The sequence below is a fragment of the Rhinopithecus bieti genome, unplaced genomic scaffold (assembly GCF_001698545.2).
Source record: "Rhinopithecus bieti isolate Rb0 unplaced genomic scaffold, ASM169854v2 scaffold_22165, whole genome shotgun sequence".
NCBI lineage: Eukaryota > Metazoa > Chordata > Mammalia > Primates > Cercopithecidae > Rhinopithecus > Rhinopithecus bieti.
In genome coordinates, this window is record NW_016810977.1 from 1,138,168 (window position 1) to 1,165,061 (window position 26,894).

A 26,894-nucleotide genomic window follows, 5' to 3' on the forward strand; every position below is an offset into this window, starting at 1 on the left:
GCTCCCACACTCTCTTCTGCTCCCACACTCTCTTCTCTCCCACACTCTCTTCTCTCCCACACTCTCTTCTGCTCCCACACTCTCTTCTGCTCCCACACTCTCTTCTCTCCCACACTCTCTTCTCTCCCACTCTCTTCTCTCCCACACTCTCTTCTGCTCCCACACTCTTCTTCTGCTCCCACACTCTCTTCTCTCCCACACTCTCTTCTGCTCCCACACTCTCTTCTGCTCCCACACTCTCTTCTGCTCCCACACTCTCTTCTCTCCCACACTCTCTTCTGCTCCTGCACACTCTAGCTTCACAGGGAAGTCTCTGTAGAGGAAACTGTCTAGCGTAGTGCTGCTGGTGGGTAAGTCTGTCTAATTCCGAATTCTGGTTTTGAAACCCCACAACTCACCTTCCAGCAGATAGAAGCCACATTGTTCAATATTAGCTTCATCAATAAATGTTCCCTAATCTGCACTACTCCTTTTCTGCCATTTAATTGCTTTGGAATTCAGAAGGAGAAAAGAGCTAGCTATTTAGCTGCCTTAAGAAATCCAACATGCACCATTCCCACTCCACATTCCATTCTTCAACCATAACCTCCACTTCCAGTTCACTTATTCAAGGACAGTCCTTTGACCTAAGCATAGTATCTGATTCTTTGGTTCCATGATTTTCACCTCATCCATACATTTTGTCCCATCTCCATTAGGCTAGGTGAAATAAGCCAGGCACAGAAAGGCAAATACTGCATCATCTCACTTACATGTGGAGCCTGAAAGAGTTGAACTCATAAAAATGGAGAGTAGAATGGTGGTTACCAGAGACTAGAGGGTGGGGTGATGAGGAAGGGAATAGGAAGTTGTTGATCAAAGGGTATAAAATTTCAGTTAGATAGGAGAAGTACGTTCAAAAGATCTATTTTACAATAAGGTGACTATAGTTTATAGCAATAGACCTTATTTTTTCTTTTTCTTTTTTTTTTTTTTTTGAGACGGAGTCTCACTCTGTCACCCAGGCTGGAGTGCAGTGGCATGATCTCCACTCACTGCAAGCTCTGTCTCCTGGGTTCATGCCATTCTCCTGCCTCAGCCTCCTGAGTAGCTGGGACTACAGGTGCATGCTGCCACACCCAGTTAATTTTTTGTATTTTTTTAGTAGAGACAGAGTTTCACCATGTTAGCCAGGATGGTCTCAATCTCCTGACCTCGTGATCCGCCCACCTTGGCCTCCCAAAGTGCTGGGATTCCAGGTGTGAGCCACTGCACCCGGCTACAATGGACTGTATTCTTGAAAATTGCTGAGAGTGCCTTTAGGTCTGAACCACAAGAAAATTTAATTAAGTATGTGAGGTAATGCCTATGTTAATTAGCCCAGCTTAGCCATTCTACAGGATACACATCTTTCAAAACAACATGTAGCACACCATTAATGTATATAATTTTTGTCAAGTAAAATAAATTTTAAAATAAGTCTTTAACAGTTTTTGTCCCATCTCCTCACCTCTCGTCTTCACCTGCTGTCATTATAATCTCCCCATTGAGAATGGCTTCCACGACCTAGCTACCTCTCCCACCATGGGTTGAATTGTGTCCCCGCCCAAACTATACGTTGAAGTCCTAACCCCCAGCACCTAACAATATGATCTTTTTTGGGAACAGGGTCTTTACAGAGGAAATCAAGTGAAAATGAGGGCATAAGGGTGACCCTACTCCAATATGTTGCTGTCCTTCTGAAAAGGGGAAATTTGGACACAGAGACAGATATGCAGAGAGGGAAGATGTTGTGAATGCACTCAGGGCAAAGAAAGTCATATGAAGACAAAGAGAGAGATTGGACTAGGACTTTGCCACAAGTCAAGGAGCTCCTGGGGCCACCAGAAGGTAGAATGAAGCAAAGAAGGATACTCCCCTAGACACTCGAAAGGGAGCATGGCTGGTCAACAGTTCTATTTTGGACTTGCCACCTCCAGAATTGCAAGAAAACAAATTTCTGTGGCTTAAGCCACCCCGTCGGTGGTACTTTGTTATGGCAGCCAAAAAATCCCAGCACACCTGCCACTGCACTCTCCAGGTGGGTGTACAACACGGAAGCTCCTCAAGTATCCGCCTTCCCAGGCCTACTCCTGGCAGCTGAAGCCAGCTGGAGGCGATGCACACTGGTGAAGGCTGGTTTCATTCACAATCATAACTTGACATCTCAAAGGGGTGAATTCTGTCACCTTCCCATGCCTGCATTTCTGTCCTAGTTTCCCCCTCCTTCCAACCTTTAGGTGTGGCAGGGCAAGTGAATGAGGAAGCAGAGTAGGAGTGAAGATCTAGGGAGCAGGGACATTGGGAGTGACCTGTCAGGCCACCCCTACTTGGGTTCACGCTGTGGGTGTGGAGGCCCCCAGACAATGGCAGGAGTCAGATGGAAAGGAAGCCATGGGGCAGATCCAGATTTTCCCAAGAAATAGGTTATAGAAGACACCACCTCCTACTCTTTTCCTATGTATTTTTCCACCATAATTAATCTTAGCAACTTCACTTAAATCTCCCCATAACATGGGTGTGCATATGCATACACATCGCGCGTGCGTGCATGCACACACACACACACACACACACACACAAATACAGAACAAAAAGAAGAATACCATTTAGGCTCCATCCCTTCAAATGTCCTCTACTAAAATACACTTATTTTCCCACTTACAAAGACACTCAGGAACTCATTTTACTTTTCCAAGTGAAAAATTATTCCTTAAAACTGTATCTGTCTTTAGCACAATTACTAACAAGTAACCAGTGAGCATGCTGTTAAATTCTTATCTGCTGAGTTTGATATATACATACTACACACTATATTTACAGATATAGTGATACTGGAGGGGGGCAGGGAAGTGCTAGGTAGAGAAGGCCAGGGTCCCTGGCGAAGGTTCCACCCTCAGGCTTGTGCCTACAGACCTAAGTGAGTACAGGCACTCTTGTTTTCATGCCCAAATGTTGCATTTTCCAAGACCACTCTGGCCCACTATGCCCCCCATCCTGTGCTCATATAAACCCAAGAGACCATAGTGGGCACACACACAAGTGGCTGGACGTCGAGAGGAGCAGAAGCGCAGAGGAGCACACCGACAGACACCAGCAGATACTGGCAAGACCAACAAACACCACTGACAGTGGGATGACGTGGAATTTGCTCAGGCACAGTCAGAGAAGAGTGCAGTCACTGGGTGGCCCAACTCCAGAGGAAGACCACCTTCCCACTCCATTCCCCTTCTGGCTCCCCCTCCACCTTGCTGAGAGCAACGTCCACCACTCAATAAAACCTTGCACCCAACCTCTAAGCCCACATATGAGCCAATTTTTCCAGTACACTAGGGAAAGAACCCAAGATACAGAAAGCCCTCTGTCCTTGCGATAAGGAAGAGGGTCTAACTGAGCTGATTAACGTGAGCCACCTGCAGATGGCAAAACTGAAAGAGCGCACTGTAACACACGCCCGTTGGGGAGCTGTAAACACTCAACCCTAGACGCTGCCATGGGGTTCAGGCGCCAAAACAGTCCCCACGACCTGCCCCGCTGCATGCTCCCACCAGGGATTTGAGCAGCAGAGCACGGAAAACCGAGCCACACCCCGTCACATGCCCTGCGAGGGGGATAAGGGAACTCCTCCCCTTTCAACAGCATATGGCGGAAACTTTTTTTTTTTCTTTTTGGTGTGACTTTTGATGTGAGGGTGAGGGTAGGGGGCAAGTTTTCTTCTATGAAACCAACATCACGGGCTTTGGAGTCCAGGGGCTTGGGTTCAAATTCTGATTCTTTGGCTACTTAGATGTGTAATCTGAGAAAAGACTTAACCTGTCCAAACCTTGAGTTTCTCATCTGTAAAATAAGAGCAATAAAATACAAAAATTAAGTAAAATAATGCATGTAAAATGTCCTAGCAGAGAACCTGATCCGTGGGATTTGCTAAAAAAAAAAAAACTTCCTTCCCTACCTATGGTCTAAAAATACAGGGTTGTGAGGGGCTTAGTCCCTATGCAAAAGAGCTATGTTGAGTAAATTGTCCTTCGATGCTTTCCACTTGCCAATTACAACTCTTCACAACAATAGGTGAACAGGCAGAATAACAGCAGGCTTATACATACTTTTTTCCACCAAGCAGGGATTCTAGCATCAAACATGCAATCCAACGCATCTCGCAGATTTTCACTCATGATGATGGTGCCATCAATAGCAAGTTTCAGCTCAGTGAGGGTGCTGCGGACAAGGCTGAGTACCCTTTGCATCCTGTCTATTTCCTGCCTGAGGAAAATGTTCATAGGCTGGAATGGCCCCATCTTCTGCAGCCTCTCTTTTACCTGCCATGGAGACATTCAAAGCACATGTTAACAATTAGCTACTAAGGATTTTACAGACCTTGTGCCCTGGGGCCTCTGAACAGGTCCAAATTCTTACTATTCCATAAATAATAAGTTTCTATTTGATTGCATGGCAAAAAGAAAAAAGAGAACAGAAAAAAAGTATCTGTTAGATGACCAGCCTGAATTTTCATGCCATGTGGGAAGGAACAGGCAGCCAGGAATTCACAGAAGAATGTAAATTGCATGACCACAACCATGTAGTCTTCTAAAGAGCAAATGCACTCATTGGGAAACTCCCTTTCTGCCAATCTGAGCTCTTTCAAACCCACATGTGGACACACACAAGCAGACACATGTACATACACACAGCCATTCTGCTGGCTGTCTCAAGAAACTAGAATTCTCTTTTAAGAGCTTCCTGTTTTTTTCATCAAAGCATCTGTCCACCCCACATCTATTCATTATCATCCTACAAGTATTTATCGAGAGTCTTCTATGTATCAGATATTGTGCTAGGCCGAGTTGCTATAACTTAAGGTAGCATTGACAAATTCAGCAAAAGGACGGAGACTCTTCTAACTCCTGCTACTTACCATGTTTATTTATGTAGTTATCATTCTATTTTTAGACATTTTTATTGCTTCCTAAATATTTCAACCCCTGTTAGACATGAATGACGCCTTTCCTGATCCTATAATGAAGAGTGCTTATGAAAGCTGACAACAGTATTGATTTTTCTCCAAGCAAGTGATCAGAGGTTATTCCAGGGACATTATCCCCTTAACTAAAGGTCCTTAAGTTCAGTCTGTAGTATTAGCAGCCAAAATTAGTAGCCTGCTTAGTAGAAAACAGTGGGGGTACAGAAGACACAAAATGCTACAGGATTCCTCTTGAAATGAGGTACAAAAGGGAAAAATACAAAGAAATAGGGTGGTTCTGTGCTAGAAGAACCAACTGATTGTCCAGGTTATCTCTTAAAACTATATGGAAAATCAGCTACCTCTTCTCTTGGTTTAATCAAATATTTTTATTTTTTTATTTTATTTGTTTTGTAAATATTTTTTAAAATTTTTGTGAGTGCATATGTAATTGAATTGTTTGTAACTCAAAGGATAATTGAAGATTTAAAAAAGTACTATCAGGGTAACTCTTTCCACAATACTCATTAAGATGTCAAAAAAGAAAACAATTGGAGGACAGAGGCAAGACTAGATTGCAGCTCTGACGCAGACGGACAGAGCAGTGTTCAGAGGCTTGCATTGTGAACATTAGCTCCGGATTGACTGCAAGAACAAAGCAGCAATCCCAAGAGGACCCACAGACTCTGTGAAGGAGGCAGACTGCTCCTGCAGGACCCAGGAGACACCCCAAATACTGTGAGTGCCCCAACTGCAGAAGTGGGAAAGGGAGAGCCTCCTCTCTTGAACACACACCCCCACTGAAGAAACTAAAGGAGCCACAGCAAGACAAGCCCAATGAGAGGCTGAGCTTAGACACACCTAGCCTTGCCCCCACCTGGTGGTCCTTCCCTACCCACCCTGGTAGCGGCAGACAAAGGGCATATAATCTTGGGAGTTCTAGGGCCCCGGCCATTGCCGGTTTCTCTTCATACTACCACAGCTCATGCTCTCTGGAAAGCACCACCTCCTGGCAGGAGGTCAAGCAACTCAAAAACAGAGCATTAAACCACCAAAGCTAAGAACCCTCACGGAGTCCATTGTACTCCACCGCCAACTCCACCAGAGCAAATGTTGCTATCCACAGCTGTGAGACCCACAGACAATGTTCACATCACAAGACTCTGGGCAGACAACCCCCAGTACCGGCCCAGAGCCTTGCTGGGTGGCTAGATCCAGAAGAGAGACAACATTCACTGCAGCTTGGCTCAAAGGAAGCCACACCCATAGAAAAGGGGGAGAGTACTACATCAAGGGAACTCCCTGTGGGACGAAAGAATCTGAACAACAGCCTTCAGCCTAAGACCCTCCCTCTGACAGAGACTACCCAAATGAGAAGGAACCAGAAAACCAACTCTGGTAATATGATAAAAATTGACATTCTAATGTCATACCTCAAGGAACTAGAGAAACAAGAAGAAAGCAAACTCAAACCCAGCAGAAGAAAGGAAATAACCAAGATCAGAGCAGAACTAAATGAAATTGAAACAAAACAAAGCAATACAAAAGGTAAATGAAACACAAAGCTGGTTATTTGAAAAGATAAATAAAATTGATAGACTATTAGCAAGATTCACCGAGAAAAGAAGAGAGAAAATCCAAATAACCCCACTGAGAAACAAAACAGTCAATATTGCAACTGACACCACTGAAATACAAGAGATCATTCAAGGCTACTATGAACACCTAAACCAGGTTTTCTGGTTTACTACACACATAAACCAGAAAAATCAGAAGAGATGGATAAATTCCTGGAAAAATACAGCCCTTCTAGCTTTCATCAGGAAGAATTAGATAACCCTGAACAGACCAATAACAGGCAGTGAGATTGAAACGGTAATTTAAAAATTACCAACATAAAAAAGTCCAAGACCAGAAGGATTCATAGTAGAATTCTACTAGATATTCAAAGAATTGGTACCAATCCTTTTGACACTATTCTACAAGACAGAGAAAGAAGAAACCCTCCCTAATTCATTCTATGAAGCTTGTATCACCCTAATACCAAAATCAGTAAAGGACATACCCAAAAAAGAAAACTACAGACTGATACCCTTGATGAACATAGATGCCAAAACCCTTAACAAAATACCAGCTAACTGAATCCAACAACATATCAAAAAGATAATCCACCATGATCAAGTGGCTTTCATACCAGGGATGCAGGAATGGTTTAACATACACAAGTCAATAAATTAGCAGAATTAAAAACAAAAATCACATGATCATCCCAATAGATGCAGAAAAAGCACTCAATGAAATCCAGCATCTCTCTATGATTAAAGCTCTCAAAAAATCAGCATACAAGGGACATACCTCAATGTAATAAAAGCCATCTATGACAAACCCACAACCAACATAATATTGAATGGGGAAAAGTTGAAAGCATTTCCTCTGAGAACCAGAACAAGACAAGGATGCCCACTCTCACTACTCCTCTTGAACATAGTACTGGAAGTCCTAGCCAGAGCAATTAGTCAAGAGAAAGAAATAAAGGGCATTCAAATCAGTAAAGAGGAAGTCAAACTGTCGCTGCTTGCTGACGATATGATCATTTACCTTGAAAACCCTAAAGACTCCCCCAGAAAGCTCCTGGAACTGATAAAAGAATTCAACAAAGTTTCTGGATACAAGATTAATGTACACAAATCAGTAGCTCTTCTCTACCAACAGTGACCAAGTGGAGAATCAAATCAAGAATGCAACCCCTTTTACAATAGCGGCAAAAAAATAGAATACTTAGGAATATACCTAACCAAGAAGTCAAAAGACCTCTACAAGGAAAACTACAAAACACTGCTGAAAGAAATCACAGACAACACAAACAAATGGAAATACATCCCGTGCTCATGGATGGGTAGAATCAATACTGTGAAAATGACCACGCTGCCAAAAGCAATCTACAAATTCAATTCAATCCCCGTCAAAATACCACCATCATTCTTCAAAGAATGAGAAACAACAATTCTAAAATTCATATGGAACCAAAAAAGAGCCTGCATAGCCAAAGCAAGACTAAGCACAAAGAACAAATCAGGAGGCATCATACTACCTGATTTCAAACTATACTATAAGGCCATAGTCTCCAAAACAACATGGTACTGGTATAAAAGTAGGCACATAGACCAATTGAATAGAACAGAGAACCCAGAAATAAACCCAAATACTTACAGCCAACTGATCGTTGACAAAGCAAACAAAAAGTGGGGAAAGGACACACTTTTTTAAAAATGGTGATGGAATAATTGGTTAGCCACATATATAAGAATAAAACTGGACCCTCATCTCTCACCTTATATAAAAATCAACTCAAGATGGATTAAGGACTTAAATCTAAGACCTGAAACTATAAAAATTCCAGACAATAACATTGGAAAAACCCTTCTAGACATTAGCTTAGGCAAGGATTTCATGACCAGGAACTCAAAAGCAAATGCAATAACAACAAAGATATATAGTTGGGACCTAATTGAACTAAAGAGCTTTTGCATGGTGAAAGGAACAGTCAGTAGAGTGAGCAAACAACCCACAGAGTGGGAGAAAAATCTTCACAATCTATACATCTGACAAAGAACTAATATCCAGAATCACAAAGAATTCAAACAAATCAGTAAGAGAAAAACAAACAATCACATCTAAAAATGGGCTAAGGATATGAATAGACAATTCTCAAAAGAAGATATACAAGTGGCCAACAAACATATGAAAAAAATGCTCAACATCACTAATGATCAGGGAAATGCAAATCAAAACCACAATGCGGTAACACCTTACTCCTGCAAGAATGGTTATAATTAAAAAATCAAAAAACAGTAGATGTTGGCATGGATGCAGTGATCAAGGAACACTTCTACACCACTGGTGGGAATGTAAACTAATACAGCCACTATGGAAAACTGTGAAGATTCCTTTAAAAAGTAAAACTACCATTTGATCAAGCAATCCCACTACTGGGTATCTACCCAGAGGAAAAGAAGTCATTCTACAAAAAAGATACTTGCACATGCATGTTTATAGCAGCACAATTCACAATTGCAAAATCATGGAACTAACCCAAATGCCCATCAATCAATGAATGTATAAAGAAATTGCAGTATGTATATATACCACGTGTGTGTGTGTGTGTGTGTGTGTGTGTGTGTGTGTGTGTGTATGATGGAATACTACTCAGCCATTAAAAGGAATGAATTAACAGCATTTGCAGCGATCTGGATGAGATTGAGGACTATTATCTTAAGTGAAGTAACTCAGGAATGGGAAACCAAACATCACGTGTTCTCACTGATAAGTGGGAGCTAAGCTATGAGGACACAAAGGCATAAGAATGATATAATGGACTTTGGGGACGTGGGGGGAAGAATGGGAGGGGGGCGAGGAATAAAAGATTACAAATATGGTGCATTGTATACTGCTAAGGTGATGGGTGCACCAATATCTCACAAATCACCACTAAAGAATGTACTCATGTACCCAAATACCACCTATACCCCAATAATTCATGAAAAAATTTAAAAACATTAATTCAATGTAAAAAGATGTCAAAAAATTAACTTTTGTCATCATAAATTTGCTTAGAAACTGCTTATATACTAAAAATATCAATTTCCAAAACTTGTGAGGTGAAGAAGCTGCAGAAGTCATGATATAAATGTAGACTCTCTGAAATAAAGAAGGCCTGAGTTTTAAGGTGTACATTAAACTACATAAAATGTATTTTTTAATAATCAGGTGTCTTAATAATACTTCGCTTTCTTTTGAACAAATGCAATGTAAAGTACCTCAGGGAAGGATCAGAAAAGCAGTCCTAACCCGTCAGTACACACTTGTAAATCAATTATAACTATTAGCATTCTCAACAGGTTTCCTTATGGTTTATATATTGAAAAGATTACATCACATTCACAGATGCAAAAACTTCTTTATCTGGTTCTTTAAGAAGCTGGTTTTTAAAAGAATGTTTTTTAATTTCAGGAAAATTATTTTTTGCCCTCCTTTCTTCTTCCTCACTCTCCCAACCAAAGCTATCCAACCCCAGCTGACATCGTGTTAGAATTTCATCAACTCACTTCGAAGGGGACATAGTCTGGGGGCAGCTTCTCGAGCATATCATCAGCCAGCCGGGCCACCACCGCTTCCCGGGTCTCATCCCCTCCACCAGAGCTGTCCTTGGGTTGGATGCCTAGGATGGTGTCCAGCACGTCCTTGGCCAGCTTGCTCTGATAGGTGATGTCAGCATTGGGGTGCAGCCCAAACACCTCAGGGCTGTTGTAGGCAGGCAAACTCTGAACAACAAACACCTCAGATAAGTACAGACTGCCAACATAAGCACTGTCTAAATTTCACTATCTTGGGAAACAAAAATGCTTTTATGAGGATATGCATTGACCTAAGTCTCACTGGTGTCAAGTTACAAACCTCAATAATTTCCCCAGAAAATAATCAAAAGTTTCCTTTAAAAACCAATTAACATTGAGAAACAGACACTAGGCTCACGGCTCTTTACAATCTGCACCTCAATAAAATTGAATCAGAGAGAGACTGTCTTGTTATACGACATGCGAGATAGAAAGGGAATTGTGGATTCGTGTTTTGCTTTCTGACAGTCTAATTGAATTCAAACCAGTTGTCCAAATCAATGTTGTATAGCTAATGGTTATTATGTTGAGAAGAAACCAGGAAATGACAGCTTTAGTAATCATGGTCCAAATAAAGGCAGCAGGTGGGACTTGTACTCTCCCAAGGAAAAAGACAGAGACTAGGAAAAGAGATAAACTGAGAAAGCAACAGTCAGAGAGAAAAAACAGAGACAGAGATGTGTGGGACACAGGCAGAAGCAGGAGAAGCAGGCAAAAAGACCCCCCAACTGTTTGAAGAAAAGGGCAATTTACTGACAATCTGACGCATGTTTCTATGTCTGAATCTTATCCTTAACTTAATTATTGTCATACTCATATTTCCCTCCCTTCCTCTCCCTCATTTTATTCCCTCTTGCATAATGTCTTCTTATGAGCTACCTCAAATGCACTGTGAGATGGGGTGTATATAAAAAATATATGTACAGGCACCCCTAAATTTATACCTTCATGGCCACTTTTCCTATTCAGTGCTGATGATTTAAAGATACATGAAGTACAGTAAGACAGATATATCTGCTGATTTGAATTAATAAAAGTGCAGAGGTGGTAATATATGATAAACTCATTACATTTATATATCAAAAAACATGTAAATATACTGATAAATTTAGCTCTCTGGGGCTGTTATGTTTTAGTTTGTTTACTCTGAGATAAATCTTAGAGACCAAAGAGATGACTAAATAATGATATAATGAATTTTAGGTATAGAGAAAGAGGACGCAGTCACCTTAAAAATCAGAATTTTTTCCCTACGTATTCCCAAACTGCCTGTAGAAATCTACCTATTCCTTCTTACATCAGTGCTTCTCAACCAGGGACAATTTTGCCCTCCAGGGTACATTTGGCAATTTCAGGAGGCATTTTTGGTTCTTGCAACTGGTTAGGCGGTTGTTATTGGCATCCCGTGGACAGAGGCCAGGGATGCTGCTAAACAGCACAGGCCAGGCCCCTACGACAGAATGATCCAACCCTGAATGTCAATAGTGCCAAGGTTGAGAAGCTCTGTCTTGGAGGAAGCTCTTACACAAAGCAGCTTCCTGGACGTATCCTTAAGCCTGTCCATTAGGCCAGGATTAAGGAGCAGATGTCATGGGATTAGTCAAATGGATTGGAAAACAGACAAATTGGGTCGAGAAGCTGCCTTTGCCCTACTGCTGTGGCAGCCGAAGTTTCACAGACAGAGAACTCCAGGTGATTTGTGTAGGTCTCCTAGTTCTAAATCTCCCTAATCTATCATCTTCCTCAAAGAAAATTCCTCCCTAGGGCATTAAAAAAGAGGGGTATGGAAACACGATTCACACAAAACACACACTCAGAACAAACATAAATATTTTAATCATCCGTTGAGTATAAAAATACAAAGAAAGCCTTCACAGCAAAAGCATTAGTATATATCACCATTAAAATTTATGGTAAAAGCAACATAGACAGTATAATTAATACCCAAAACTCAAATGGCTACAGATATTTGCTCTATGCATAAAATTCTGAAGTTGACAAACCTGGATATATTGAAGATAGTTATCCACTGTGCTGCATCTTGGAATATTGTATCCTTGGTAAAAATTGAAATCTAGTCCAAACATATTTTCGCTGAACCAAACCTTAGCAAATGTGTTCAACAATCTCTTATCATAGTCGTCAGTGACTCTGCCCCCATATTGAATCTCTCCTATCATGTAGCGGATGGTGGTCCAGGAGACGCCCTGGGACAATTGATAGAATAATTATGTAGAACTGACTACTGTTGCATTATTATTTCCCTGCCAAGTCACACCCATGTATTCACTTTCAACATCATTCATTCAGTCAGGCATTCTTCCTCAGTACTGCAAAGATGAAGTGTAGAAAGAAAAGTAAAAAGGTAAAGAAGAGTAGTTACTCAATGCTCATGTCCATGATTTGAAATAGCCTTTCTTGATGCATTTGTATGTTTTCATACTTCAATACAAATAGAAAATAGTGTTTGCTTTTGAGCTTATTGAGGCAGTTCTTTAGAAAGCACACACTTCAAACTAATCTGGACTCCCATTTTCATTTTTTAGGATTTTGAAGAACAAGCTTCCCCACCCACACCCCCTGACAACAGGCCCCTTGAGGCTGTCTTTGGAATGTCAGCTTACTTTTGAGACATAAAATAATAATCAAAACTTGACCAATATTTCCTGAAATCAAGAGGCAAGTGTGACCCAAATTGCCATGATGTCAAGATGACTTTGCAAGCACAGCAAATTCTCTTATATAATTTACCCCAAAGCTAGGAGGTCCTGTGAGCTTGATGGCCCAAGCCCACAGCCACCAGGGGCACGACGCAGCACGCACAGCAGTACCTTTTTGACATCCATGTCATCCAAGTGGTTTTGGATGAACTGCACAGTGGCATTAAAGTCCGCCTGGTTAAATTCATAGGGGATATTCCACCCCAGGGCACCGAACTTGCGCCTCTCCTGGACAGCGGAGTGCAGGAAAGCCACTGCGTACAACATGGGCTTCCACTGGGACCCGGAGGTCACGTCCAGCAGGTCTTGGCTCACACCTGTTGTAGTCAGTTGGGTGAAAAATGTATCATCTCTCAAATGTCTGTATTTTCTACTACTTTTATAAGTAATCATTTTTGTAAGTCCCTGATGTTAAAATTCACTTACTTTGGATGATTTTATGACACTCATGTGACAATATAATTTAACTTTTGGGTGTCCAGAGGCCATTTCTTTCTGAAAAATCTTCAAAGAGACTTTGGGGAGAGGAGGAGCTTGCTAACATGGGTCAAGTTCCTGCCAATCTAGCAAGATCATATGAGGGCAAAATCAAGATGGAAAGGTAATGACAGTTAAACAAATTCTGCCACTATTACTGTAACTACTGCTCTATTATTATTACTGTTGTTTTGAGCATATACTTGGGGCACATACTTTTAACTAATTTTATATTAATTAAGAGAGTATATAGAGAAGCCCTTTGTACCTGAGTACATGCTCCAAATAACAATGATTGAAACATATGCATATACTATATTGTACATATAATTAGATTTATTTATTTTCTTTTACTGCCATTATCCTTCCACCTCTATTTTATCCCCACATTGTCTTATAGATTGGCAGGAATTTCAGCCTTGTTAGCAACTCCCCGGAAGTCTCTTTGCAGGTTCTCCAGATTGAAATACAATAATTATATTTATTATGGTTATCAAATACATGATTTTAGTTACAGTTTATTTCAGTTCTCCTGGAGAGATTCTCTTGTCCCTATTTTATATCCGAGAAAATTGAAACTCAGATTGAGTGACTCACACCCAAGAGAACAAAGTAATTGTCAACAGCAAGGGCCAGAATCAGGATTTCCGACTGAAAGTTCCATGTTCTTTTCATGACCACAAATCCCATACATAAAGCTATGAAGCAGAAGAGGCAGCGGCCAAGAGAGTGACCTCAGCCCCAGTCATGATGGGGGCATTTGGGCCTGAGTTTGCTGCCACTGGATTTTTAACTTAGCTACCTTCTGACATATGGCCCTAATGAAAGGCAGGCAGGCATCACCGTAATTCAGACTCTCCTCTGGGAAGAGACTACTGTACTACTTTAGGTATGGAGCACAGAGACCATAAATGACCAAATTGTTCATTTTTGATGTTAATTATGTCTAGCTGGAGAACAGCATAGGCTTAAATAGGGCAGTACTGGGAAAATAGGAAACTAGAAGGTGGGAATCATGAACTCTGATTCGTTAACACTGCCGGGGCATATTCACAAAAGAGGACCATCACCTCCCCATCAGGTTAAACAGTAGTACTATTTGCTATAACTGTATCCTAGTTAATCCTCTTATAATTTTTTTAGGAAAACAATTTAAGTACAGAAAACTCCTATAGACTCAGAAGTATTTCTGGACTCACCACCATATGTTCTTTTCAGTCCTGCCCGGAGGCCCTGTGGAGGATCGTTGGCAAATTTAATGGACATCTGAAGGAGTGTAATGGGAAACTGCTTATGAACCTCGGTGGTCATCCAGAGGCGGAATGCATCATGTACAAGCTCAGTTTCTATGATTATGTCCATCAGCTCATCCATGAAATCAAGTCCCAGATGGCAGTTCTGCAGAAGTGCCCATCCTCCCTAAGTCAACGGCAGTAAATGGAAGTTAAGTGGTTTTGTGTTTCACCCAAATTTGAAATTACGACATTCTTTAGAAATTAAGTAATTACAATTTAAGCCGGGCATGGTGGCTCACACTTGTAATCCCAGCACTTTGGGAGGCCAGGGCAGGCGGATCACGAGGTCAGGAGATCAAGACCACGGTGAAACCTCGTCTCTACTAAAAATACAAAAAATTAGCCGGGCGTGGTGGCAGGCACCTGTAGTCCCAGCTACTCAGGAGGCTGAGGCAGGAGAATGGCGTGAACCCGGGAGGCAGAGCCTGCAGTGAGCCAAGGTCGAGATCACGCCACTGCACTCCAGCTTGGCCTACAGAAACCACTTTAAATTAATCTAGGTCAAATCTCAGAAAACAAAAATGTTTAATTGAGACAAGCTATTTTTTTTTTTAGTCCATGTATTTGTTCCAGTATACACTAGTATGCAATTGTACCAATACTATGTGTTTGCAATCATGAATATAATCAAAGTTAAACATAAAAGGACTTCCAAGTAAAGATGGTTGATTGAAAACATCCATTTAACTCAGATCCCTCCCCAAATTCCATTAAAACTACAATGAAGAAAATTTTTAGAGGCATGAACTCTTAAGGACGGTGACAGAGAGAGTGAAGGCATTATCACTAACATTTAAAAGAGGTTCAAGAAAGTTGAATCCTAAACTAGCATTTAGAGAAAGCTGAGATGCAACCTGACATATACCACATAACTCCCCAAATTCTGCCTGCCTTAATGAAAAATGAGAAGTTGATTTTCTACAGAAGGCAAAACAGGGTCTAGATTGGAGGATACCAGCACATTGAGGGAATAGGTACTACACTGAAATCAGGTGGAAGAATGATTGCCTGCTGAATTTTGAGACCTGCGACTTCCTGCCTCCCACTAGTTCTCAGAATCCTGGCAACAGAGCATACACCCTTTAGAATGTGGAAGAACCTTCCCTGGGAATCTGACCACACTAAAAAGAACAAGAGCTTTAGAAAATAATAAGCCATATCTTTTGCCTGAATTATACCATAAGTATAGGAAGATCTTTGTGTAATGCAACTCAGGCAAAATTGGGGGTCATGTAACAACAATTTCCTCAATATCTAATCTATAAAATATTTTTGCTAAAATCATCTACAAGATCCAGATCATAATCTTGAGGTGTTTTTCTATAACCCATCTTAGATCATTGACTAGAGCAGCATGAGTTGTCTTTCAAAAAAAAAAAGCATTAGATCTAAAGTCTTAGCAGTTACACGTAAAACTGATAATTTAGAGATTTCACATTTCCCTTATATTTTCTTCAGAAATTTACAGTACTGATGAATAAATTATCTAACCTTTTACCCTTCAAAAATTTCAATTGATACCGTTCACAATTCAAAACAAAAAGGAAATTCAATATAAAACACAGCAACTACAAAATGACTTCAGTTTCTCTCTTTTATCCAGCATAGACATGAACCCTGCCCTGAGATTCCTTCTTTTGTATTTTGCTTTGTTTTGGTTTGTGAGAAAGGGTCTCATTCTGTCACCCAGGCTAGACTGCAGTGACTGCAGCCTCTACCTTCCCAGATCAAGTGATCCTCCCACCTCAGCTTCCAACGGAGATGGGACCACAGGCACATGCCACCACGTCCAGTTAATTTTTTTTGTAAAGATGGGGTCTATATTACCCAGGCTGGTCTTGAACTCCTGGGCTCAAGCAATCCTTAGCCTCGGCCTCCCAAAGTGCTGAGATTACAGTTATGAGGCATCACACCTAGGTGATCTAAACTTCTTAGGTGAGAACTCTGATGTTCCATCTTCACCCCCAGAATCCCATTTCTTTGGGATTGCCATTCTCTGCATTAAATGTTTTGTTTTCAACTTACTGAGTATACCATCCACTTTGCTATCCCTGGGTAGTTGATTTATTTGCCACATTGCCTCAAAAGTTTTAATGTTAGCTTAAATTAAAAAAAAAAAAATGCTGTTTAGTAAACAGCAGGCCACATATAAATTTAAACTCCTAATGATTTATATTTTTCTTCTGCATTGCTATTCCATAATCTGTAATATGAACAGGATGGCACAAAAGTAGACACTCAGCCTTACATTCGCCATGGTCTGCTGCAAGAGCTTCCGAGCATGGACCTCCTGGCCCTGCCCCATGGACACATAACGGGTTTCTATTTTTAATCTCTTCCCCAAGGCAATGATGGAATCTGTGGGGTCTGAGCCCATAGACAGGAGGCAGATGAGTGGCGTCCGTGGATCAGATTCCTCCCACGTCTTCTCCAAGTCTAGAATAACACCTTCAGCATATTTTTCTCCCATGGAGTCCACGATGTACTTGCGGGCCTGCCAAAAACAGCATACAAGTCAGTAAAAGCCGTTCCAACTATTTCATGTGGATAATGCAATATAGTTTCCAAAATTCATTTTTGTAACGATCTCAATGATGTCCACAGTAACCCTGTCAGGGAAACAGGGTAGAGACTGTTTTGTCATATTTGTTTGTTTATATCTCCATTCTATAGGTGGGAAGACTGTGTTGCTTACTCAGTACAAAATCAGACAGTCAAAAGAACCAAAGTTGTGCCAGGCGTGGTGGCTCAAGCCTGTAATCCCAGCACTTTGGGAGGCCGAGACGGGCGGATCATGAGGTCAGGAGATCGAGACCATCCTGGCTAACACGGTGAAACCCCGTCTCTACTAAAAAAATACAAAATCTAGCCAGGCGAGGTGGCGGGCGCCTGTAGTCCCAGCTACTCCAGAGGCTGAGGCAGGAGAATGGCGTGAACCCGGGACGCGGAGCTTGCAGTGAGCTGAGATCCGGCCACTGCACTCCAGCCTGGGCGACAGAGCGAGACTCCGTCTCAAAAAAAAAAAAAAAAAAAGAACCAAAGTTGTATGACTCCTGGTCTGAAACCCATTTCAATATACTGGTTGCTTCCTGCTACACCAGAAAATAAAAATACTGGGAAACTATTGTTTAGGATGCTCTAAGGCAAATATTTATGCATGTAAATAATAAAGTAAGCAACACAATACCTGCAATGTAATGGGTACTGATCAAATAGATAATTACTGAGTGACTACTTGCATGAAATGTATTGGATATTTGTTGAATGAATGAATGAGTTTTTGAAGATTTAATCCATAATCTCTCTCCTCATCATTGTCGTCGTTCCTTCCCATATTTGGCTCATCCCTTTACTATTAATTGTGTTTTGAATGAAATCCATACTCAAAATATCACAGATTTTGTCAACTTTATTACAGCCATAGAAACAAATTCTGGTAACAACAAATTCCTTTTTCAAATGAGGTGAAAGAGTTATAATTTATTTTCAACAAACGATATTGTGAATATGACCCCTTAGTCTATATTCTCTGCCTTCTAAATAATTAAATTCCCTCAAAAACATTTTTTCCTCCTATTCGTGTGATCTTCTTCCACCTTAGATGGATAAAACCCAAGTTTCTCTCCCCAGCAGCATTCTCCACAAAAATCATTTTCACATAACTTAGGCGTGGGTGCAACATGACCTGTAACTCTCCCAAGGGCAACGCAGGTGACCCTCCCGACTCCAATTCCCATAGAAACACAAAACAGCTTCAGATGGAGCTTCCCTTGAATCAGACAGGTTTCAGATAGACCTGGACCAAAGGGGAGCCAGAGCTGGTTCAGTCATCATCCTTGACTTTAAAACATCAGAATTTGATTTTTAGCCAGTAATGTGGGCTCATCCTTCATCTTCAATATCTTGCTATCCCCCATTCATCCTCAAAATGTACCCCAAGCATCTGAGCTTACAAATTGGTGTGATGTTTCCCACTCGTGTTTGCCTTCTTTGTGGGTTACAATGAAAGAGAAGTGGCCACCACAGAGGAATCTCCTGGCTTACTATGTCCTCTCGTAGCTTGGTAAGAGAGGTAAAATGGGTGCCACATGAGTCTAGACTGTTGAACGACTGGCTTGGTTCTACTTTCTGATTCCACCTGGTGTGTGAAGACTTCTCACACAAGCTTCATCATTAATATAGCCAGGTAAAGGGTGTCTGAAACTTGGTCATCATGAAATGTCCATCTTCCTTCTGAGAGTGCAAAACACAAAAAGAGGAGCGTTCACATTCCCTAACTCAGACCAGCTAATTCAGAAACAGCTGGGCCATTTTACTGTGGATCTCTTCTCCTTCTAAAGTCATAATCCTCCTCATAAAGTCCATTCCCCCATACCAATGGCAGATTAAGAGGCATGCCAACTTTGTAGAATACACAGGACTTCCTGCCTTGGCAACTATTTCTAGATGGCTTTGGGGAAAGACTTCTACCTGGTTTCCCAAAGGAACAAGAAATGGTGGTCAGGCCCTCTTTGACAGGACTAGGCCACTGGCAATGAAATGACCAAACAGCACCTGGGCCCCTCACCCACAAAGAGGCTCACACCTTCCGACCTTTCTCTTTATTAGTTCAGTGGCTGGGAGGTTTTGAGGAGGTGAATTTCAGTCCAGTTGAACTTGAGGCACGGGATGCTATTTATTTTCATGCCCCTCAATACTTTTTCTAGGTTGGGCAGATCCAATATCTAAATCTCTATCTTGTATATAAAAGCCTACATATTTTTCTACAGCTTCTGGCAGGTGTTTGTTAAGTTTGACTGCCACGTTCTTTGACTTCCCCAAATGTCTACTCCATGTACACATTCAGTCACAGTCACCGAAACAGGGAGTCCTGTGATCAGGAAGGACTTCAAAGGCTGGACACCGAGGCATTCCACAGTTGCAGCAGTTTCTCAGCCACATGTACTGCCATCACTGCAGCATCTCTATAGTGCAACTCATCAAGATTCAAGCACTTTCTACCCCAGGGTAGCAAGGGTCTCAACATGGCCAGTTCTGCCATAACTCAGCATTGACCCAGTTCAGGTATTACCATCCAAGCCATGAGTTAACATGCTAGAATACCGAGGGGCCAGATGGTAAATATTTTAGACTTTGGTGGCCAAATCATCTCTATTGCAACTCAACTCTGCCACTGTTGCACAAAAGCAGTCGTAGGCACACAAATAAAAAGCACAGCTATGTTCCAATAAAATGTTAGGGACACTGAAATGTGAATGTCATACAGTCTTCACTTGTCACAAAATATTAGTCTTCTGGTGATTTTTTTCAGGTATTTAAAAATATAATTCTTAAGTAGCCAGCTGAACATAAACAGACAGTGGGCCTAATGTTGTTGGCAGGCCCTAGGTTCCCAACCTCTGGAACAGATAACAACAGGGAAGGCTGCTTCACTTATAACTGGAGAAAGGACCTTTGGTCATAATTCCAGTTCCTGGGAAGGGATATTCTTAAATAGGGTCACAGTCATGGTTCAAACTGGCTCTAAGCCTAAGGGATGTAATGAGTCTATGGGGCAAAGATGTAATATGCAAGGATGCTCAGCAACCCCAGGTAAGGCCCCACTGCGGGAGGCATGGATCTGAAACTACACATGTGTGCATTAGAAAGAGCACATTTCTTCATCTTCTTTACTTCAGCTTCAACCCAACACCCTGCATTATCTCACCGGGCCAGTAGGACAATAATTCCAGGCATCACTCAGTCTCCCCATCTTTCCAAAGTCTTGGGAGCCCATCCCTTGCACCAGTGTGCCCTGGATGCAGGACATGGAGTCAAAGGAAATTATTTTGGAGATTCAAGATTTAAGGACCGCCCTGCTGTGTTTCAGACTTGCATAGGGCCTACTAGTCATTTCTTTTGGCCAATTTCTCCCTCCTGGAATGGTAATATGCCTTACTACCATTGTATCTTGGGAGTAAATAATTTGTTTTGATTTTACAGGCTCATAGGTGGGAGGAGATGAGTCTCAGAGAGACTTAGGACTTTGGACTTGATGCTGTAACAAGACTTTGGGGGATGATTAGGAAGAGATGATTGAATTTTGCAATGTGAGAAGGACATGAGATTTGAGGGGCCATGGGAGGAATAATATAATTTGAATGTTTGCCCCCTTCAAATCTCATGTTGAACTGTAATCCCCAGGGATGGAGGTGGGGCCTGGTGGGGGGTGTTTGGCTCATAGAGATGAGTCCCACATAATGGCTTGGTGCTGTACTCATGATAGTGAGTGAGTTCTTCCCAGATCTGGTTGTTTAAAAGTGTGCAGCATCTCCCCACTCTCTCTTGCTCTGGCTCTCGCCATGTGACACGCCAGCTCCTCCTGCACCTTCTGCCATGATTGAAAGTTTCCTGAAGCCTCACCAGAAGCTGAGCAGATGCCAGCCCCATGCTTTCTGTACAACCTGCAGAACCATGAGCCAATTAAACTTCTTTTCTTTATAAATTACCCAGTGTCAGGTATTTATTTATAGCAGTGAAAAAACTAACAAACCATATTAGATGATTCACCTCATGCAACAGATATAAACCTTGGCCCATGACCCTCTCCTCTGTCCCAGGCAGGGCAACAGGTTTTAAGACTAGAGAAGTGTTTTAAGACACGAGGTCAGGAGATCGAGACCATCCTGGCTAACACGGTGAAACCCCGTCTCTACTAAAAAAATACAAAAAATTAGCCGGGCGAGGTGGCGGGCGCCTGTAGTCCCAGCTACTCCGGAGGCTGAGGCAGGAGAATGGCGTAAACCCGGGAGGCGGAGCTTGCAGTGAGCTGAGATCCGGCCACTGCACTCCAGCCTGGGCGACAGAGCGAGACTCCGTCTCAAAAAAAAAAAAAAAAAAAAAAAAAAAAACTAGAGAAGTGAACAAATGGTCCGGCCCTTATGAAGCTTGACCCCCACCTATATGCCAGGATGAGACATACATTGAGCAAGTAATAGCAAAATAACTAGTTTGAAGGATTTATGACTTGCAGGGTGACATGAAAGTATGAAACCGATTAATCTTGCAGAAATATATCAGAGAAGGCTCCCTTGTGAAAGAAGCATTTAAGCTGTTGCTTGGATAATGAATGGGATTTATCGAGGCAAAGACGACAGCTAAGTGGGTCAGAGCCTGTGCATTCTATGCAGAAGAAACATATGCAGAGACCATGAAGCAGAAAAGAGCAAGTCACTGGCTAGGGACAGGAGGACACCCATAATAACTGATGTAAGAGTTAATTCAGGTGTGGCAAGCCAGACTTCTGCACAGCCTGCCAGCCTTTAAAGACAGCCAACACCCCACTGAGGAGTGCTGCATTTTCATACATTGCTCTTCACACAACTCTGCAGAACTTGTTCATCCCAATATGTGGTACCAATGCAACAGATTCAGCCTTTGAATGGGGAGAAAATGAACAAATAACCTGCACACCTGTGCCAACCTCCCTTTGTTGAGTATTTGTTTTTTGAGATGCAGTCTCACCCTGATACCTAGGCTGGGTGCAGTGGCACGATCTCGGCTCACTGCAGCCTCCACTTTCCGAGTTCAAGCGATTCTCCTGCCATAGCCTCCCAAGTAGCTGGAATTACACATGCTGACACCATGCCTGGCTAATTTCTGTATTTTTAGTAGAAACAGGGTTTCACCATATTGGCCAGGCTGGTCTTGAACTCCTGACCTCGTGATCCACCTGCCTCACCCTCCCAAAGTGCTGGGATTACAGGTGTGAGCCACCGTGCCCGGCCTGTTGAGGATTTTTAAGACACAAATGTGTACCGCTCAGAAGACACACTTCGACAGTGCAGCATTTTTGCAATCAGGCATGCCCAGATGTGGACAGTCACACTCAGCCAAAATGCAGAGAATAAGAAATGCATATAGCCTGATGCTCCCTATGGGGAATGGGATTGAATGTATCTACACTGCAGACCTTCTAATAAACTTCCCAGAAAGTTGTCAGGTTGAAAATCACAAAAGGATTCCAAAAGGAGAATAAGAACTTGAGAGGAGAGAACATTTATCCAATGGACGTTCTAAACCTTGTTTAGGACTTGGGTGTTATAAGGGCCACGGGAAGATACCACAGGACTTGAAAAGTCAATGAATGGCGCCATCTTTGCATTTCTTCTAGCATGTGCTGGGTGGACTAGGGTACAGAAGAAGAAATGTAAGGAGAACAGGTACAAGGCCATGGCTGTGGTAAGTCCAGGGATCAGAGAAGCTGGAATGAAGATAAAGTTACAAAAAAACAGTTACTTAAATCTCAGCATTGAACCAAATAGAATTTCTGGAAAAAGGTAAGAAAGAGACTACTCAATCATTTCTTTCCACACTGTCCTTAAGTAAGGCAACCATTTGACAATTCAGTTGGGCAGGATAAAAGTAATGAAACTGAGAAGAAAAACTGAAAGGAATGGTGATCTCAGTGCCCCGAATTGTGAAACTCATTTTTCTTTTCTCAATAAATCATTGAATCTGGTTGTTTTCACGATTCCACAGTACCTAAGTGCACTTGGAGGTAGTTACTCCATAAGTTTTTAACACTCCCTCTGGAGAATGAAGGAGAATATATCTTACATTCTATTATAAACCCAAGGCTATTGCTACTCCACAGCTTATTTGGAAAAGCCCTTAAGGAGTCAACCTGGGCTGAGTATCAGAGTTAAACTTTTCATCATAAAGGCAAGACACAAGTCCTTATATTGGGTAAAGTCCCATGATACTAAGCCAGTAAATTAAAGGTCTTTAAACAGATGAATCATCTGGAGGCAGGATTCACATTTAAACCACATGTGAAAGTCAGTTGTAAGACAACCTACTGACATCTAGAGCTGTGACATTCTTCTGGAGAAACGACTATGGTTTGGGCACACTGTCCTTCCCCCAGTCTCTTCATCCTAATGCCTTTATATTCTTCCTGCTTTCAGAAACACTGTTTTACTACCAGCAAAATGGAGCAGCCATATAATTTTTGATTGAATATAAAATGATATAAAAGAATAATGCATTACCTTTATGTTATACCTATATGACGACCTTAGAATCATGGTTTTCTCATTTACTCCTATTGTAGCAGTCAGGTCGGAAAAAGCTACTAAATCACTTAGCCCAAACGTATGTCTCAATACATTTATTTGTGGTTTACTTTTCCATTTTTCACACATATTGCTAGAAAATCACAGAAGCCTACAAGAAAATTCTCACTGGAATTCACATTTTAAATATTTGTTTAATTTAAAAGAAAATATCTTTAAAATATTATCTCATTTTCTCTTTAATACGGACTTTTACCTGGGCAATGGTTCTGTCCGGACACCAGGATCTAATAAGAAGAAGACGTCGGAAGCAGTCGAGAGATTTACCATAGGCGTTTGGAAGAGGTTCCTCCTCTGGGTTTTCCTTATCAAACCAGATTTTCCACATTTTCTCATTTCTCGAGATCTGAAAATATCATGGGATAAAAAATGTGTCATGCCACCCAACAATCTTTCAGTAACAGGTCATAGATATGTTTCCGCAAACCTCTGACCTCTCCAGATATGTGTAAATTATATTCCTTGGTTATTTTTTTATTTTATATCATAGTGCCAAAAAGTTTGATTGTCTAAAATCTAATGTCATTTGCTCCAAAGTCAGTCTATATTAACATCAGCCTACAACTACATTTTAAAGTAGGGAGAGTCCTGGGATGTTTAATTTCTTCTTTGCCTTTGTGGTAACAAATTTGTAAAGAATACAACAAAATCAATGGAAACTCATTTTCATTATTTCAACGAAGTCTGATTTGCTCCACAAAATCTTCTCACGTCAGGAACCAAATCTCATTCACTTACATTTCCTCATTTCCCAGGACCACTCCTGACACAAAAGAAGACATTTAATACATGTTTATTATTGAATGAACAGCTTTCTGATCAATACTCTATTAATCTAAAGTAATTTGAAATATGCCAGTTAATATCATCAAATGAATGATCAGACACCTGCTACCCTTAGGCAACTGGGAAAGAGTAAAAGGACATAGTACATTATCCTCTGCAGCTTAAAACACCAGAGAGAGGTAGGAATTACATAGTAAGCAGATCAGAAACACCAAACAAACAAATAATGTCTACAGATAAATATCATCTTATATTCTCTGATATATTCCTTTTCATTAAGAGTTCAAATGTCTTTCTTGGGATATAATCAAAGGCAAATCATTCCAGGTTCATATTTAGAAAGTACCATGTAAGAATAAAAATAGTAACTTCTTTCAATCATGAAAGACTACTTAATATTGAGGGGTTTCATGCATAAGATATCATCTCCAGAAGGTAGCAACTTCAATATCAATGGTCTGGGCAAGGTCGCTGGGGTAACTCTATAGGGGAATAACTCAAAAGAATGGTTTGTACCCCCAAGTACACAGTAGTAATAAAAAACATCACCAGTGATAAGCCAAAACATAAAAGTATAGCAGAACATAAGCAACTGGCCAATTTAAACTGGGGAAGTCACGAACCAACTTTAAGACATTTCCTGGCCAAAAAAAAGCCTTCAACTTATAGCTGAATAAAGCCACCCTGCTGCCAATCTCATTTCTCTATGGTCACCTGATTTTCAAGAACCTGTTTCTTGGCTCGTCCCAATTTAATTCTCTATACCCAACTTCCATGATTCCAGCACATGCAGAGTTCATCAGGAGCTGGCTGATTCTAGAAGGATGATAACTTCTAAAGATAAGAGGCCAAGTGCTTGCATGAGATTCATACTCAGGTGCCTAACTAAGTCAAATAATGGGAAGGGCAGGAGGGGAAGAAGAAGAAGAGAGAGAGAAACAAGAGGCAAGAAAGGAAATTTGGCATTTAGAGGCAGGCTATTCTTATGTCTTTTCATTTAACCTCTAGAAAGAAGGAAACGTCTTTTTAAGTCTAATTATTTAATCTAATTAGATCTATCAGTTTTTCTACTTCTGGACCTCCGATTGGTGATACTAACATATGGCCCAGAATTACACCAGTTAAAGTTCCTGGGCACATTTCTTCCTGCAAGACCAGTTAATGATGAGCGGAATATGCTTTATCAGAGTGTAGGTGAGCTTCGAGGAAGGTCAAGTACATGTAATACCATATTAAGAGTGCAATATTAAGAACTATCTCTCTTCCACAAATATTATATCTAGTGATAAATCAGAAAGCTGCTCAACATGACATTAGCTTAAGTTAATTCAAAGCACAGTTACCTGGTCAAGGACATCTGAAAACTGTCTAAGTTTGCTAAGTTCCACCAAATTCAGCCACGTCATGTCCAGGATCCATTTTGATGGTTTTGGAGGACAAGCTTTAAGGTCTAATGAGGCACCTCCTTTAAAAGTAAACATTAAATTATCAGATTTTCCTTCCTTCACTGTGGAACAATCTATTTAGTAAAATTTGTATTAAACTATTTTAATTTCAATTATCTCACTACTTTCACTTTTTTAAGCACAAATATATAAATCACAGTGAAAAACATGCAACATTTAATAAATCAATAGATAATTTTAGAAAAACCCACTTAATCACCAGTAATATAACTTTGGAACCAGGTAGATGCGTGATTCTATCCTAGTCTTCCCTGGACAACGTCTGAGACAAACCATTTCATTTGTCTGGGTCTCTAATTCCAAATAAGTAAAATAAGAATAATTAAACCTGTATCATGACGCATCTGTGTAAAGCACACAAAACAGGATAGAGGACATGGCAGAGGGTCACTAAATGAGCAACAATTGCCAATATTAAGAATTGCCCAATGTTAGCACAAGCTAATATTCAATAGATAATTAATCTAGAAAAGTTAGTAGTACTAGATGTGTTTGAAGGATTCTCTTCTATAAATCAGTATATTACTTACATCTACCTTGAACACACCCCAAGGGTTCCATGCTGTATCACTTATGTCTGTGGTTATACCCTAAGTTAATCACAACAAACATTTCCATTTGGTACTGACCCTTATCTTTTCGCTGATGATGTACCAAAGCTCATGTAACCCACGTAACTCTGACAGTAATGTAAGAAAAATGACACCTTAAAAATGTTTTTGTTGCCCATGTCAGAACAACTGAATGTGTGAGCAATTATACTTTAAAAAAGAGTTAGGAAGTCTTCTCTAGGATAAAATATACTGTTTAATAAATAACATCTATTGAAGAATATCGAGGAAAAAATGCTCTATGCATTATTCTTTTTTTTTTTTTTTTTTTTTT

At 40.9% G+C, this 26,894-nt stretch overlaps 1 protein-coding gene across 1 annotated transcript in view; it reads right to left on the bottom strand.

Annotated features, from left to right (window-relative positions):
• The window catches only part of DNAH5 (dynein axonemal heavy chain 5), a 242,913-nt gene that overhangs the window by 14,560 nt on the left and 201,459 nt on the right, over positions 1 to 26,894 (bottom strand). The window contains 8 exon segments of the mRNA XM_017893302.1: positions 4,122 to 4,334; positions 10,081 to 10,296; positions 12,153 to 12,356; positions 12,981 to 13,186; positions 14,546 to 14,765; positions 16,890 to 17,135; positions 23,954 to 24,103; positions 25,887 to 26,008. Coding sequence (XP_017748791.1) covers positions 4,122 to 4,334; positions 10,081 to 10,296; positions 12,153 to 12,356; positions 12,981 to 13,186; positions 14,546 to 14,765; positions 16,890 to 17,135; positions 23,954 to 24,103; positions 25,887 to 26,008 — 1,577 coding nt within the window.